Source organism: Acanthopagrus latus, chromosome 3 (genome assembly GCF_904848185.1).
Source record: "Acanthopagrus latus isolate v.2019 chromosome 3, fAcaLat1.1, whole genome shotgun sequence".
Taxonomy (NCBI): Eukaryota; Metazoa; Chordata; class Actinopteri; order Spariformes; family Sparidae; genus Acanthopagrus; species Acanthopagrus latus.
Genome location: NC_051041.1, coordinates 9,890,674 through 9,906,627, shown reverse-complemented (window position 1 = coordinate 9,906,627; position 15,954 = coordinate 9,890,674). Strand labels below are relative to the sequence as shown.

General features: G+C 43.0%; 1 protein-coding gene across 1 annotated transcript in view; it reads left to right on the top strand.

The window, feature by feature from the left end:
* zgc:63863 (uncharacterized protein LOC393372 homolog) overlaps positions 1-15,370 on the top strand; it is a 50,260-nt gene extending 34,890 nt beyond the window's left edge. The window contains exon 10 of the mRNA XM_037093162.1: positions 14,394-15,370. Within this exon, the coding sequence (XP_036949057.1) occupies positions 14,394-14,596 (203 nt within the window). The 3' untranslated portion in view covers positions 14,597-15,370. The remainder of the gene's footprint in view (positions 1-14,393) is intronic.
* Positions 15,371-15,954: the final 584 nt, after the last annotated feature.

Sequence of the window (15,954 nt, the reverse complement as noted above, 5' to 3'; positions counted from 1 at the left end):
GGCTGACACAAACCCGATGTTACTGATGATTCAGTGGAAAGGGAAAATGTTTTGACCATTAAAAATCACTGCAACTATGTTGGAGATGTTATTTCACATCAACACTTTCAGGCTGCTGTCCACAGAAAGTAGAAAAAACGCAGCTCTAGGAAACAAAGTGGACCAACAGCTTCAACGCGTCCTCACTTACAAACAGCTGTGTCTTGTGTGAGGGGAAGCGCTCGAAGGTGGCATTTCCAGTGTCCAGTCTGATGGCGTTGTTAGAGTCATTTTGAGATTTTAAGTAACTGTCACACAATTTTCATTTGTGACTAGTTGCCTGTCAGTTTTTAAACTAACCCACCAGCTTATGAATTCCTTAGAAGTACTCATTGGTCATTAAGCATGAATAACACACTGGAAGTCATGTTAAAGAGGAAACTGTACAAGATTGAGAGGTTTGCAGTCTATTAGAAGTCTATTATGGCCACGTGTATCTAAAAGGTGTGATGATAATTATCATCCAAACTCTGAAGTTCCTGTCACCTCTGCTTAGTTTAAGTGTCTTTCAGCTCTTTGTTTTGATTTCATGGCTCTCAACTTTACTGTTCGGCTTCAGTCTCGGCTGTGCAATCAGCAGGCCTGTCACCAGAATGAAATGTTGTCAGTTAATAACACATATTGATATTTCTACAGTATGTGTCACATCAAGTTAACATTACATTTTTACTGTCATGTTGGACGTAGAGTGACGGTGGTTGAGTTAAGCAGGGAGACTACAGTTTCAGTGACCACAGTTTGAGACTGGGTTCCAACATTTGTAAGGGTCAGACCATTGGATATTCTGAAGAACACCTGGAGAGAATTTCCAGCTGTTCGTGGTGACAAAAGCAGGTATTTTAAGCAAAAATATGATCCTTTCCTCACCCTAACCAAGTGTTTTTTGTGCCTAAATCTCACCGGAGCGTAGGCACAAAGTTGTCACGGTATAAACTTCAAAACTGAACCCAAAGAAAAGTAAAGTTGCAACGTAAAGACGCATTCTGCAAATCGGTGGTTTGCAGAAACATACTTTCTAGACATTTACTCCAGCAATTGATGTGTACGGGCAGCTGTTTTCAATGGCGAGACAATGAATGATGTGAAGCATTTAGCTGCTGGGGAGCCAAATATCTTCTCGTAAGTTGCTCGGGACCCAAGCAGAGCTGAGAGAAGAAGCAAAGTTGGACTCACATTTGTGAAGTAGCTAAAAACCTGCCCTCAAATCAACAAAGATGTTGCTCTAAAGACACACTTTGATTACAAGTTCTCTGCGGACAGCAGACGAAAGAACAAGATTTGCACTTAAGAATAAAGATACCATACTTTTGTAAATCTTAACTGGGACTTCCAATTTAGGGCACAGGTGTGCAGATAGTTTCTGTTAAAGTAAATTCCAACATGAAAGTTGTTGTCAGGTGTTTTGCTACAGTAATAAGTTTTATATTTAGGGTTAGTCTCAGTGGCACATGAGGCCGGTTCTGTTTAATTCATATTATTGGTACGTGAAGTCTTCCTTGTGATCTTTGCTGTCATCTCCGCCCCGCCTCCTCTCGACGTTCCTGTCACCGCGTGCTGAGGAAACACCGTCGACAATAATAAATTCCCTTCCCACTCCTCCTCTAAATAAGGCAGAGAAAGATTGAACACATCCAAATGATCTGAATGCCTAATAGTTTTTTTCTCTGAAGGAAAAAAAAAATGGTGAAAAGACACTTTGACAGCTTCACATGGGGGAGTCCTGAGTAAACAAACGCTGATCCAGAAAGCGCTGATCCAGCCTTTCCCGGGCTCCCCCGATGCAATCACTCCCCTCCTCTCTTCATCTGTTCATTAAGGTCAACCTGATTTTTTTTTTTTTTTTTTTTTTTTTGCGGTGAGAGTGGGGAGAGACGGTGAGGAAGAGGAGGAAGATGAGATGTAAGAGGATTTGGAGCTAATTAGGGGAGTAGGAGGCGAGAGAGGAAACAGATGAGAGAGGGGAGAAAGAGAGGAGGAACGGGAGGCACACGAGGGGGGTAAAAAAGGGGGAAGACACCAAAAAAGAAAGAGTGGGCAGGTGAATTTGCTCAGCTAGCTCCCTGGTGTTTAATATCACTCTCCCACTCTTCCTCTCCCCCACCCTTGCTGTCGCTCTCACCCTGACTTCCTTCCCCTCATCCATTCATCCTCCTCTCTCCAATATCCCCTCTTTCTCCCCCCCAGCTCTTCTTTTCTTCCCCTCTCTGTTTCCCTCAGTCGACTGATTTTCTCTGTTTCACACCTCCACTATCAGAGGGGACTGGCCAGATGGATGCAGGTGTGTGTGTGTGTGTGTGTGTGTGTGTGTGTGTGTGTGTGTGTGTGTGTGCGTGTGTGTGTCCGTGTGCGTGTGTGAGGCAGCAGGAAGAACGCAGTGCTGCAGAGGCAGAAGAGCATGACTAATCCTCGGGACACACACACACACAAACACACACTCAGATTAACACACAAAAACGCACACCGAAGTTGGCACTCGCATAAACACCATTTTCCCGGCGTTGTGCTGACCTGCCAGTGTACTTAGCTCCTGCCCAGGTAATTTTTCATTCAAATTGACCAGGTGCACGAAGATGGCAGCCTCTTGAAAAAGGCAGTTTCAGTCCTCCCTGCCGATACCCACCATGCATATTCCAGCGTTTTCCTCCGAGCCAGAAAGGCAGATGCGAACACCGGCGGTCCTGGAGTTTTCACGTCATTTGGTTTTCGTCTTCGTTCCGTTCCACATTGCTCTTGCCGACTCATTCTCTCCCCACCCAGTTGGAAATGATCTCTGGCGCGTTATGCAGGAGATAGTGTGTTGGGAATTTTCGCTGGGGCTGCAGCGTACAAATTAAAGGGCGGGTTAAACCTTGATCATCTCGGCGGCGCTGCATCGTGGGTGCAGTCGGTAAAGCCTTGCGAGACGCACACAGCCTACCATCCTTCCTACACACAGCACAAAGCGTTCGTAGCTTCTTCTTCTCGTTCCAGCATCTTTACACGAGGATGCGGCCTGATGAGTGTACCCTGCTCACGTCTGGTCTGGTGTGCATTTAAACTCCCCTACATCCCCAAATAATCCCCAATGAACAGTTTTAAAGATAATGCATGACGTGGACTTACTCACAGTAAGTATTTGCCTCTTATTTTTTCATAACCACAGGGGTTGGAGTGGATTGTCCTGATTATATTAAGTTAAGCCTCTGGCCAGCAATTAACATTGTTTAATATCTGTCTTTTATATGAAGTTTGGGGACTGTATTAAAACTATCAGCTTAAGTTTTAAGTCTTGTTACAATCATAATTTGCGAGCAGGGTAAATGAAGAAACTCGAAGAATTAGTATGCCTTTAAAGAGCTCTTGAAAATAACAAAGGAACATACTGAATTGAAGCTTTGTGTTTATGATTCACACAGTTTACTTAGCCAGCAAACCCCATAAAGGTTCACAAGACATTGATTGTGATGTCAGCTTGAATGTCCACAAGGTGAAACTTTTCCTTCTGCAGTCCGTGTAGTCTGACGGAAAGGTCCAAGAACAAATGTTTGCAACAAAAGAATTAAAGAATGTGCCAAAAGAAAAGAACAGTGTCACTCCAAATAGGAGCAATTGGACTCCACACCTGCAACAGGCTCCTAAACACACACTAGAGAAACAGTTTTGACACTTAGTCAAATTTCGCCTCTGATCCATCCCATTCACTCTGCACAGGGACACGTCTTACTCAATAGCTTCTAGGTCATTTGACATATTGACTCAGTATCATTGCCACAATGTCTTTGGTTACTTGATGAAGGAGACACGCCTGTTTTTATTGGATTTTTGTGGAATTTCTATTTGTTTCAAGAATATTTGAGGTCAAAGGTCAGAATAATGTGTATAGAGTTTGTTCATTTTGGAGGTGATTTTGAGGTGAGATTTCTCCACATTGCTGCAGTGAAATGTAACCAAATTTGAACCGGTGACAGAGTAAGACATCAGGAAGAAGATGCACAGATGAACCAACCCGTGAAGGAATTGATTCGTTATGATGTCAAAGGTCAGATTTATTTTGACCTGTCAGATTTAACCCTCGGTCACTGACTGAAGTCAGATTAGTGTCTCTAACTGTAAGTACAACTATGTGAAACTTTTGAAACTGTGTCACTACTAATAGGTACCAGTGGACTCCAAATGGCCCGAAACATGCTGCAAAATATCTCCTGGAGGAACAGTTCTGGCCCTGATGTGAAATTTCACCTCTAATCCATCCCATTCACTTTGCAGAGGTACACGTCAATAGCTTCTAAGCCATTTGACCCATTGACTTAAAGTCATTGCCAAAATGTCTTCCTACACTGTTTGTATGAGACACACATCTGTTTCTTTGATAAAAAGCGCAATTTTGTTTCATGACATTTTTGAAGAACAATTTATATTTTTGAGGAACATATTGGAATTTCTTTTCAAGAGCTTCCAGGAAATGTAACCCACTGACTCCAATTCAGTGTAGAAATGTCTTCTTTCACCAGTAGAAGAGGACCATGATGAAACAGAAGCCAAAGAAAAAGACAACTACTAAGCAGACAAAGAAGACAGTGACAGAGAGTTTGCACGTTTTTATTTTCATATATACCGTAATTGTCACTATAAATATGGCAAAAGAAAAGATGCACACACACACACACACACACAGCAATAGCAAAAAATCTTTGAGTTCATAATAAAAAATTCTTAAAAATTGAGAATGACATGAAGAACGTACAGAAATAAGTGCTCACGTAACGCGGTGCAACATCCACGGGACGGGACAACCGCCGATTCGGGTTCTCCGAGTTCAGCTCGGTGCAGTTCGGTTTGGTTCGGTTCATTGTGGTTCAGCGTAGTTCTGTTCATCAGCGTGAATCAGTGTTGTTGATGTTGCTAAACTCATCTAGTTGTGAAGTGTAGCAGAATCAATTACATGGCTAGATGCTCCCAATTAGACTAGGCTGATCAATGTCAGCCAAGATCACTGCATAATCTCTCTCTCTTCCTCACACACACACAGACACACACACACGCACACACACATGCACGTACACACGCAGACTGCATAGATGATTTGATAATTAAATCAATCTGAACAACTAGAGCTTCACTAATGAAGCAATGATCTCAGATGAAATTCATCTGAGATCATTGAGGGAAAGAAAGTGTGTGTGTGTGTGTGTGTGTGTGCGTGTGTGTGCATGAGTGTGTGTCAGACAGATTGCTGTTTTGATTTCAGTCAGCATCTAGATGTGAGAGCACTTTTCCTCATGCATGAGAGAGAGAGAGAGAGAGAGAGAGAGAGACAGGTTCAGAGAGAGTGAGACACATGTAGCAGGGGGTGGTGACTGAGAAACAGAAGAGAAAGACAGATTGAAAGTTGAAGTATAAGTATATATTCCAGAGGAGAAAATGAACACCACCTTCAGTCTTTTGGAGCTCACCTGAGGTACACAGGACTCATCATGTTGCCCCTCGTCGTCCGGCCTAATTTCCTCGTTGAAGTTAGTCAGAGCGACGCTCCGGCTTGTTCGCCTGCTCACATTAGAGGGCCACTGACGAAAACACCAAACGCGTTATAACGACCGGGGCCCAGATGAGGTCAGGGAGAAATTAAAGAGGGGTTGTGTCAGCCTACTTCACAGCAGGAGGGCAACAGCACTCCTTAATGACTCTGCTGACCTGTGATTTCGTAAAAGTGGTCCAGGTCGACCAAACAAGCCGTCGCAACGTCTGGTGGACAGTGAGATGTAATGCAGGCCTAACAGTGTGGAGAACTTTTCTGCTACAAGAATAAAAGTCTCCCCGGCTCGAATTTAACAATTGACGAGATTTGTGCATTTATGTGATCAGAATTTGCAAATCTGCATCCTGGTGAAATCAAAAAATAAGTTTGTTTATTGCGTTTATTCAGTTATCAAAGCATTTATCAAGACAGATTTTCCTCTCCGGATACATGTGGCATGTGTTTTGGTCATCTTGTTACATCTTCCTGTTTGTCCCCCATTTGTCTGCATTTGGCTTGTCATCCCTATTAAAACCATGACAATGTAGTTTCAGAGGCAGAGACGTCCTTCAGTTTATCACACGCAATCACAATCGCAACATTTAAAGATCCGTGGTTCCCCCCAGTGTCATAATCTGAAAAAAAGTAGCGAGTAAGTAGTGGAGTAAAAAGTAAAATAACTGCCTCTAAGATGTCGTGGCGTGGACATGTAAAGTTGCACAAAATGGAAATCCTCAACACTCTGATTGGTTCTTTGGTATGAGTGTGTGTGCGTGTGTGTGTGCATGTGTGTGTGTATGCATGCTCTGATCTTACCAGTGACAGTTTGATTAAACCAACAGCGATGAAGTCACTCAGCTGCCTGGCTATGTTCCAACTCTGCGGGGTGCCTCCGGTGTGTGTGTGTGTGTGTGTGTGTGTGTGTGTGTGTGTGTGTGTGTGTGTAGGTGTGTGCGTGTGTGTGTGGGTGTGTGCATGTGAGTCTGTGTTAATTGCTAATCACCAACGTGTGGTTTGCTTTCTTTAACATGCTGCTCTAGCAAAAGGAAAAAAAAAAAATCCTGATTAATGACATGATCCGTCACCCCGGCGATATGATGATTAACGACATGATTCATCACCATGGCGATACGATGGAAATAAAGCCATTAATTTTACTGATCAGATGACAGAGGGCTGGTGATGGGGGTGAAAGAGACAGACAGGCTCCGTGTAGCACGGGAAAATTTAAAGAGGGAGTGGGAGAGGTGGAGGGAGACTGAGGAATCGGAGATGAAGGAAGCAGAAATAGAAAGGGAGCGAAGAGGCATGGAGAGCATGTGAAGGAGGGATGGAGGGAAGAAAGGAGCCGAGATTGAGGAGGCGATAGAATGGAATAGAAGAAGACAAAAGAATAAAGGACGGGAGGTTTTTAATTGTCAGTCTGTCTGTACTCAGGAGAGGACGTCAAATCGTCACGCGAAGAGGAACACATGACACGAAGGGGGAGAGCGAGAAGAAAAAGAGACGGTGGTGGAAATGTCATTTTTAACAGCACGCTGATCAAGTCAGCCCTCCCTCTCAAACAGGCTGCTTGATTCTTGGTTTCTAACTGGCTGCTGGGGACCCCAGTCATATAGATAAAAGACAAAATATCATTAGGTTCTGTAGTAAGTTCTGCCCCTGACACTTCTTGTTGTCACTGAATGAATCTCAAAACAACACGTCCACGAAAAGAGACAGCACGTCGTTGATCTGATAGAAATGTCACAGTACAGAGTAAAGTAACAATGAGTGTAAAAAAAAAAAAAACAATTTACATGCACTCAAACTATAACTATATCAGACAACTATATCAGAAATGCTCCTCTTTACCCCATCAGTCTCCATCTGGCTTAGACTGGCAACAGCCTGCAGAGACAAAGCAAACAAACTCACACTGTATCATTCATGTTATTGGCAGACAGCGCGTTGTTTTTGGCGCTGAAGAGCAAAGACGACACTTGCGTCGAACAATGGTATTTGCAGGTCCGGTTGGATGTTTGAACTTTCTCTTACATATGGACAGAACAGAAGTACAATTGGCCCTTTACAAGAGGAGAAAAGGGTGTGTTTTTGATGTAGCGTCATGAAGGGACACAAGGGACCACGTACAGTAAAAGCAGCTTTATATTTGTTGGGAAACCAACACAGCGAACACGCGTCGACCTACAGTCTGTAATAAATGACTGTACTGTACTGCTGTGCACTGCCCGTGGCTCGGTGCGTGCCGCCGAACAGATTGAGGAGTTTCATTAGTAATTGATTCAGTGGATAGATGTTTTATAACGCAGACTAAATACCCACGTTCAAGAACATCAAAGTGTTTCAAAGAGTTTCATCAGAGTTGTTTTCAATGGAAACTTTCTCTCCGTCTAAACGGGGAAGCGCGGCGCTTCATTATCATAAAGTATTCATTATTATCAGCTGTAGTTAACTATTCAGACCTGAACGGTGCTGCCAAGAAATGTTTATTAGGCTGTGAGTGTACGTGTGTGTGTGTGTGTGTGTGCGCGTGCATGTGTGTGTGTGCTAGGTGTGGAAACAGCAGTGTCCATGTTTTGATTGATATGAAACCAGATTGTTTTGGGGCTTGCTGACAGGTGGCTCTGGAAGGACAAGGGACTTTTGGCTTTCAAGCTGCTGTGTGTGTGTGTGTGTGTGTGTGTGTGTGTGTGTGTGTGTGTGTGTGTGTGTGTGTGTGTGTGTGTCCGGGGGTAGGTGAGAAAGCAAAAAGTGATATGAGAGTGACGGTGTAATGTGCAACTGGACGTGTCAGGATGAAGTGTGTTCATGTCTGGCAGATCTCCTGTCTCCTGTGTTTATTTACACAGTAACACATGCGTATGTGTGTGTGTGTGTGTGTGTGTGTGTGTGTGTGTGTGTGTGTGTGTGTGTGTTGTCATCACACCTGCCTCTACATCACCCAGTTCTGTCTTTCAGGAGCAAGACGGGTGGATTAGCTTTTCAGCTTCTCCTCCTGGACCTCAGAGACATACAGCAACTTCTCCCGGCACACACATTTTGATCACCACACAGTGTGTGGTGTGTGTGTGTGTGTGTGTGTGTGTGTGTGTCATTGTGTTTGTGAGTGTTTAGTTCTTCTGAGATGATGCAACACTAGTATTTATGGTCCAGTAAACACTCTTAGTTTGCTGAAGCTTTAGCAGGCATCTTTGTGATCTAATTAAATAGTGGACACAGAGCGCTGAAACTGCCATCAGGCCTGTTTGTTACACAACGGTGAGTTAATCAAGAGGCTCATTTGGCAAATAATCAGTGTTTGCCTTTAAACACACTTTCAACACGGAATATATAATATATAATATAATCTGTTGTAGTCTTCTCTGTGTTTTCCTCTGTTGGCTGTCTTATTCTTCCTTTTCTCTTTTCATATCAAGCCCCTTTCCCTTTTCCGTTCCTCTCATATCTCCTACGCTATCATCTCCTCCTCTTTCTTTTCTCTTCCTTTCCTATAATCTATCTGTCTCCTCTCTGTTTTCTGTCCTCTCCTCTCTTTGCTCATCATTTTCGTTTTGTTTCCTTTCTTTTCCCCTCTCCTTCTTCCTCATTTTCTTCTCCTTCTTCCCTTTCCTCTGTTTCCTTGCCTGTGCCTTTTCTCTTCTTCTCTCATTTCTCCTCTAATCTCTTTACCCTTTTATTTCTTCTCCTCTCATGTCCCTCTCCTGTATCCTCTTTTCTTTACATGTCTACATCTTTTCCTTTCCTTTCCTTTGCTTTCTTTCACCTCTTTGCCTTTTCTGTAGTTACCTCTCTCCTTTCATTTGATTCCCCTTTCTCTCTGCCTCTCTCATCTCTTTTAATTTTCTCCTCTCATCCTTTCTTTCCCCTTCCCTGCCTTCTTTTCTTCTTCCTTCCTTCACTTCTCTTTTTACTTTCCTTTCACCTCCTCTCATTTCCTTTCTCATTTCCTATATCCTCATTTTCCAACCATTCCTTTCCTTACCTTTTTATCTCCTCTTCCCTCACCATTCCTTTCCTTTAGTTGTTTCCCTCCTTTTTTTTCCTATTCTCCACTTTTTTCACCACCTTTGCTTTCGTTTCGCCCTCCTCTCCTCTTCTCTGTTTTCTACCTCTCTTCTCTTCTCGTCTCATTATCTCTTCTTTTCTATCATTGCCATACTGTCCCAGGTCTGCTCCTCTCTCGTACAGTCATCATCACCAAAGTGATCCAAGTGCTGGAACAGCTGGAGCAAATATTGCCAAACACAAAAGAAATGCTCTAATCAAGTATTGCTGAGTGTGTCCTTGTGTGTATGTTTATGAACAAACGAGTGAAAGAAAGGAAAAAAGAGAGAGACATCAAGAGACAACATAGGAGTGCAAGTGTGCGAATGTCCCTGGATCCCTGTGTGTGTGTGTGTGTGTGTGTGTGTGTGTGTGTGTGAGAGAGAGAGAATTGACCCACTTTGTCTGCCATGCAGCAGCGGCAGCAGCTTGAGCAACAGACTCATATGCTCTGCACCGAAGACACACACCAGTGTGTGCATGTGTGTGCACGCTTGTGTGTGTGTGTGTGTGTGTGTGTGTGTGTGTGTGTGTGTGTGTGTGTGTGTGCTGCCAGAACGATCAAGACCATCAACACTGCTGCAGTACACAGTTTAGTTTGTGCGGTGGCTGGATTTGTGAGTTTACAGGCTCACGCGAGAGCATTAGCTGCAGAAAATCCAAAATGAAAAAAAAAAAAAAAAGAGGTCTACACAGAGACCTCTGCCTCCAACACTGTCTGTATTTTAACGTTAAGTTCTTGGTTCAAAGTGTGTGAAGAAACAACAATGTCGATGTTATGTCAACGACATCTCTGTGCTGTGTTGCAGAGAAATGCTAACCAGCTACCCCCATGAGCTAATTAGCTAACGGTGGCTAGCTACGGACAAGGACAGTTAGCAAAGAGGCAGTTGTTGGTTGGCTGCCATCTATGTCTTGGAAGCTACCTTCAAATTCTGCCCATATTTTACAAATAACACCATTAAACACCTAGGTTAGCCTACATGTAGCATACCGCTAATAGATTCAGTTGCACGGTAACAGCAACTTCTTTTTTTTAAGGAAGCTTAAGTCATCAGTATTTCCTCCTGATGTTATATCTTCATGATTATATTGAGCCAAAAGCAACATATAGTGTGTTAGCAAGGTCAGCATGAATTGTTAAGCCATGAGCTGGTTGTTCTGCTGCCGTACCACCAGGCTACAAGGCAGCGTCTCCCTTCAGGCTGTAATAATCCTCGATTCATCCTCGGCGCTCTGCCACAAAACATAGTTTTAATTTTACATACAGTTGTTGAACCCTCACACACACACACACACACACACACACACACACACATGCTTTAGGAAATGAGCTAATCACACACTGAGTCATCGGATGAGGATTACTCTCCTCTTCTCCTACCCACTCCTCTCTCTTCTTTTTTCTTGTTGTTGTTGTTGTTGTTCTTCTTCTCCTTCTTCTTCTTCTTCTTCTGCTTCTTCTTCTTCTTCTTCTTCCCCCTCTCTAGTAATGGTGGCATCATTTATATTCTATGAGAGATAAAAGCAGAGGGGAGCAACAATAGGCCAATTGGAGTGGCTTCAAGAGAAAGAGAGAGAGAGAGAGAGAGAGAGAGAGAGAGAGAGAGAGAGAGAGGAGTCAAACAGACGGCTAATGGTTTTCCTTAATAAACCACTGTGCTCTCGGCTGATTCCCCTTCACACGCAAACAGACAGCCATGACTAAGATGAGCCTGAGGATGAACACAACAATAAACAGAGGAGAGGATGGAGGAGAGGAGTGGAGAGGAGAGTGTGGACAGACCATCAGCTGTAATTTCACATCCTTACATCATTCATCTCTCCCATCCAGGGAACTGTGTGTGCGTGCGTGCGTGCGTGCGTGCGTGCGTGCATGTGTTATTTTATGCTGTTTTCTTTCATTCATGTCTCTCTTTTCATGCGTGTGTGTGTTTCTCGCAGGTGTCAGTTTGTGCCTACCTGTTCCTCGTACACTGATACCATCTTCTCTTCTTCTATCTCATTATTTCCTTCTTCTTCTTCTTCATCTTCCTCTTCTTCCTCTTCGTCACAGGTGGCGCACACATGCTTGGTATTATATACATTTTGGGACGGGGGTTGACTCTGTTTCTTCAAGTTTTTCCTTGATTTCTTGTTTTTTTTGTTTTGTTTTGTTTTGTTTTTTTGATTTTGGAAAAATGTCCTTGATTTGCTCTGCCTGGACCTAGTTGGAACCACTGCTGCTGAGAAGCAGTAAAAAGTCCAGGGAGACAGTGTTGAGCATTTGCTAGGCAGTGTCGCAGGGGGGTGACTTGTTACAAAGCAATTGGTTAGATGACTTGGATTACATTATAATAATTTGTTGTAACGAGTAACGCAGTGCCTTAGTTCTGCAAGTCAACTAATCCGTTGTTAAGTTTGTTCTTCCTAAATGTAATCTGATACTGGTTACCCCCATTCCTTTTGTCACCAGGAAAATAAAATAATTTCCCTGAAGCATCGAATTTCTTCAGATTTGTGCTTTTATCGTTTCTATGTAAGCATTTTTAAACGTCGTATCTTATATCCTTCGGTGTCAGCAAAATAAAGAGTTGTAAATCTTATATCGTCATTCCTATACCCAGGCTGTGAAGTTGACGTTGCTGCAAAATGATGGTAAAGTCAATACATTACACATGTACATAATGTAACAAGTTCCTTTTTAATGGCAGAAATTAGTAACGTTAATTAGTTACTTTTAGAAGCACTACACACTTCCCTCTTTTTTTTCTTTTCACGGCAATGCAGTGTCAGTATGAACAATTATATCGGATTTCGTGCAACTTTGCCTATTCCGCACTTGAGGCCAAACAGGTGTGAAGCTGATCTATCAAGCATCTGAAGTGAAGCTTCAGTACAAGCAAACACATCTGGTTGCACGCTGAGAAAGAAAAGAACCAAACAGTCGGAAGCGATCACAGCATGCCACAATAGAATTCCCAAGAGGATGATGACGAACCTGAATTAAAGACAGACAAGTGCTTTTGAGTGAAACAAATGACGTTATCATGGAGGTTTTGGGTCTGTTAACTCAACATGTCGTCAAATTTTAGTGTGTCATTATCTCAAGATTTTCAACATTTCTTTTTTGCGATCATAATCTAATTAAATCCTCACGCGATGTGCTTTTTTTATTACTGGATCTATTATCCCATTAAAATTACAATGTGCTGTTGAGGTAAATTACAAAACAGTTTCTCATATCTGTTCTCCAGAGGCAGCTGCAATACTGTCACAACAGCCCAGGTAGCTTATTACAGCTATAGCTTTATTGATCCACATGCACACACACCCAGACACACACACACCCAGACACACACACACACACACACAGAGTCACATCACCACCATGCAACAAAGTTATGCTTAGGAGAACAGAAACACACACACACCTACGCTGCGTGCGACACGGGGAAATGCAGATACAAAAATTGTTGGTGTCCACACTTTCACCACACACACACACTCACACACACACCTTAGGTCATTAAGGACTCCTACCAGTGTGTCCTGTAAGCAGTTTAGTTCCCTGGTGGACCTGTAATATACCGCTGTGTGTGTATGTGTGTGTGTGTGTGTGAGTGTGTGTGTGTGTGTGTGTCGTGGTGTCAGCTGTTTTGTGCCTGTTAAGCCAGAGTTACAGTTTCTTAGTTGGCTTGGGAACAGTTTGTTAGCTAGCTTTGGGATGAGGATGAGCTGAAAAATCATTACACGAGAAAACTGGTTAAAGGGACAGTTCAGCTTTTGTCATCCTGCACCTCCTTCACTCAATCCTTCCTGGAAGTTTTGTTCTTTTTTTAAACATTTAATATATGATATATTTATATATCATGTATTTCCAGTCTTACCTGATTGCTATTGTAGCTCTACAGAGACAGGGACACAGGAAGTCAATCACGGTCGGAAGGCGCCGAGGGGTACATCTGCATATTGACGTTATTCAGGTTTTATGCATTAATTTAAATGACCAGCAAAACCTATACGCAATAATTATTGACAACAATTGACAGCAATTTGAGAAGCTGTGCACTACAGCAGACAACAAACCCGAACGCCAACATACTACAGGTCAAAGCAGCTGCAGCAGCTTCAGTCGACAACAGCAAAGAGATGAAGAGGGAGAGGGCTCCCTTACAAAACCACTCAGGAGAAAATGTCTAAACCTTGTGAAACGCTGTCTGTGACAAATTATGAATAATTTACATCCTGCATTAAGTTCTGTCTGTCTCTGTGTTTGTCCCATGTATTGTGAAGGTTTCCATATAGTACATAGCCTATGACACATACAAATATGAACCTGTCAGTGGTTTGAAGAAATGTTAACTGCCAACAAGTTGTCCTGATGACAGGGCTGTTAGTTTTCAGTTCTGACCTTCGAACGGCCAAAAAAAAAAGTCCCAGTTAAAGCTAACTATCACCTCAGTTTGACCAAATTAGCTGATTATTATTATTAACATGACTAATGTAACTTGCACAAATTGATTGTTAATGTTCCTTGCCAGCCCGCCCATTTGTTTATAAAAGTCCTAGTGTGTTTCTCGCTTAAAACAATTTGAGTTTTGATTAATGAAATGATGACAAATTATCAAAGAATCTGAATGGAGATGACTGTTATTCTTATAGTCTTCCAATGTGTTTCTCTTCCCGAAGTGTGGATATAATCAGCGCCATGTTCGATACACATGATCTCTGTAATATCAATGGCTGAAAGACACCATGTTTACAGGAGAGGATATGAAGTGTTAGCTCATGTATCAGACTGTTATTGTTCTTTCTTTCAAATCATGGAAAGGATGGCGAGCAGAGTGGATGGATGTGGGGAGAAGAAGGAGGCAGACGGGGGGAGATACTCTCCGAGAGGCGAACGAGAGAGGACAGCAGAGAAGCTCCGCCGCAGCTGGAATTGATTTTTTAGGAAGCGACGGAGAGAAGCAGGAAACTACTGCTACATCCCCTCGAGCCTCCGCTGACACACACGCACACACACACCTGTGAGAACACACCTGCACACACACTTTGCTGATTCTGCACCTGACACACACACACACACACCTCTGCCTCCCTGACTCCTTCCTTTTAACCTTGCACGAACGCAGACTCAAATCAGCGGAGATCACCTTTGAAAGTGTTTCTTTTCAGGGGTTTTTCTTCCCATCAGAGTCGCTAAATTAGCTCTTCTGGTAGACTCTGGTTACACTTCAAACGGCAACATGGAACTGGAAGTAATGAAAAATACCTGCGTGTGTGTGCGCGTTCGGGTACAATTCATTACAATGATATTGATCTGCTCAGGGGACAGAGCTCTGAGATTACTGCTGCCACTATTTCCTTCGGAGGCCGCGACAGCCTTTTTTTTGATTTATGACGAGTCAGCAGGAATTTTTGGGGGGCTATGAGACTTTTTGAAATGAATCACCGTATGTGTGTTTTGTATGCATGTCTGTAAAACGGAGCAAACCTTGTTTGTGGATCGTGTATGGGGCATGTAGCTGCAACGTTTTACACCATTTAAGATGCTGACAAAACAGTGGCGGGCCCCTCCAAAGCTTCAGATTTATCCACGTGCTGAAGTGCAATGGAGCAGAATACTCATTACCAAACCACGACAGCCTAGAAAGATCGTGCTTTTATGTGGTAATATTTCAATACATCACGATTGTGAAACATTTGCTTTAAAAGAGTTCAACTCTATAGAAAGCAGGAAAAATTACCAGCTAACACTCTGGTTGCCTCAGTAATTGGTTTTAATGATATTAAGGGTTTAAAGCTGAAGTGTGGATGCTTTCAGTGTTTCCACATTAAAACTAGAGCTGTAATTCATCCGCTGAAGTCACCGAAGCTGCCTTCAGCTGGTCTTGTGTGTTTCAGACTTCCTTCAAAAGACTAAACTTGGAATTAAATGAGCTGTTGCTTGAAATAAATAAGTCTGAAGTGTTTTTTTTGTTCTTTTTCTTCCAGCGAGGCTCACCGCTGTGAATGTGCGCGCGCGGAAAGTAATGAAAAACAGCACGTTCGCTCAGCCAGCTTAACCCAGACAAATAAAGGTTAATGAAAAACAAGCCCTTAAACTGAATGTGTAATTTCTGCAGGAGGCTGTGGAGCGTGTGTGTGCAGTACAGTGGCGACACACCTCACCTGCGTGTGCGTGTGTGTGTGTGTGTTTCGACGCTAACCACACCCACGCACTCACACAGCCACGGGGAAAAAGCCCTGTAGAGTAGCTGTATAATTATGCAAAGAAACCGACTGCACGCGCTCCTGCGAAGAGACGAGCGATTCTTCAAAGCGAATCAACAGTTGCGGAGAGTTTCTCGGTGAAATGAATGGAGATATGAATATGGAATATCAGAGTT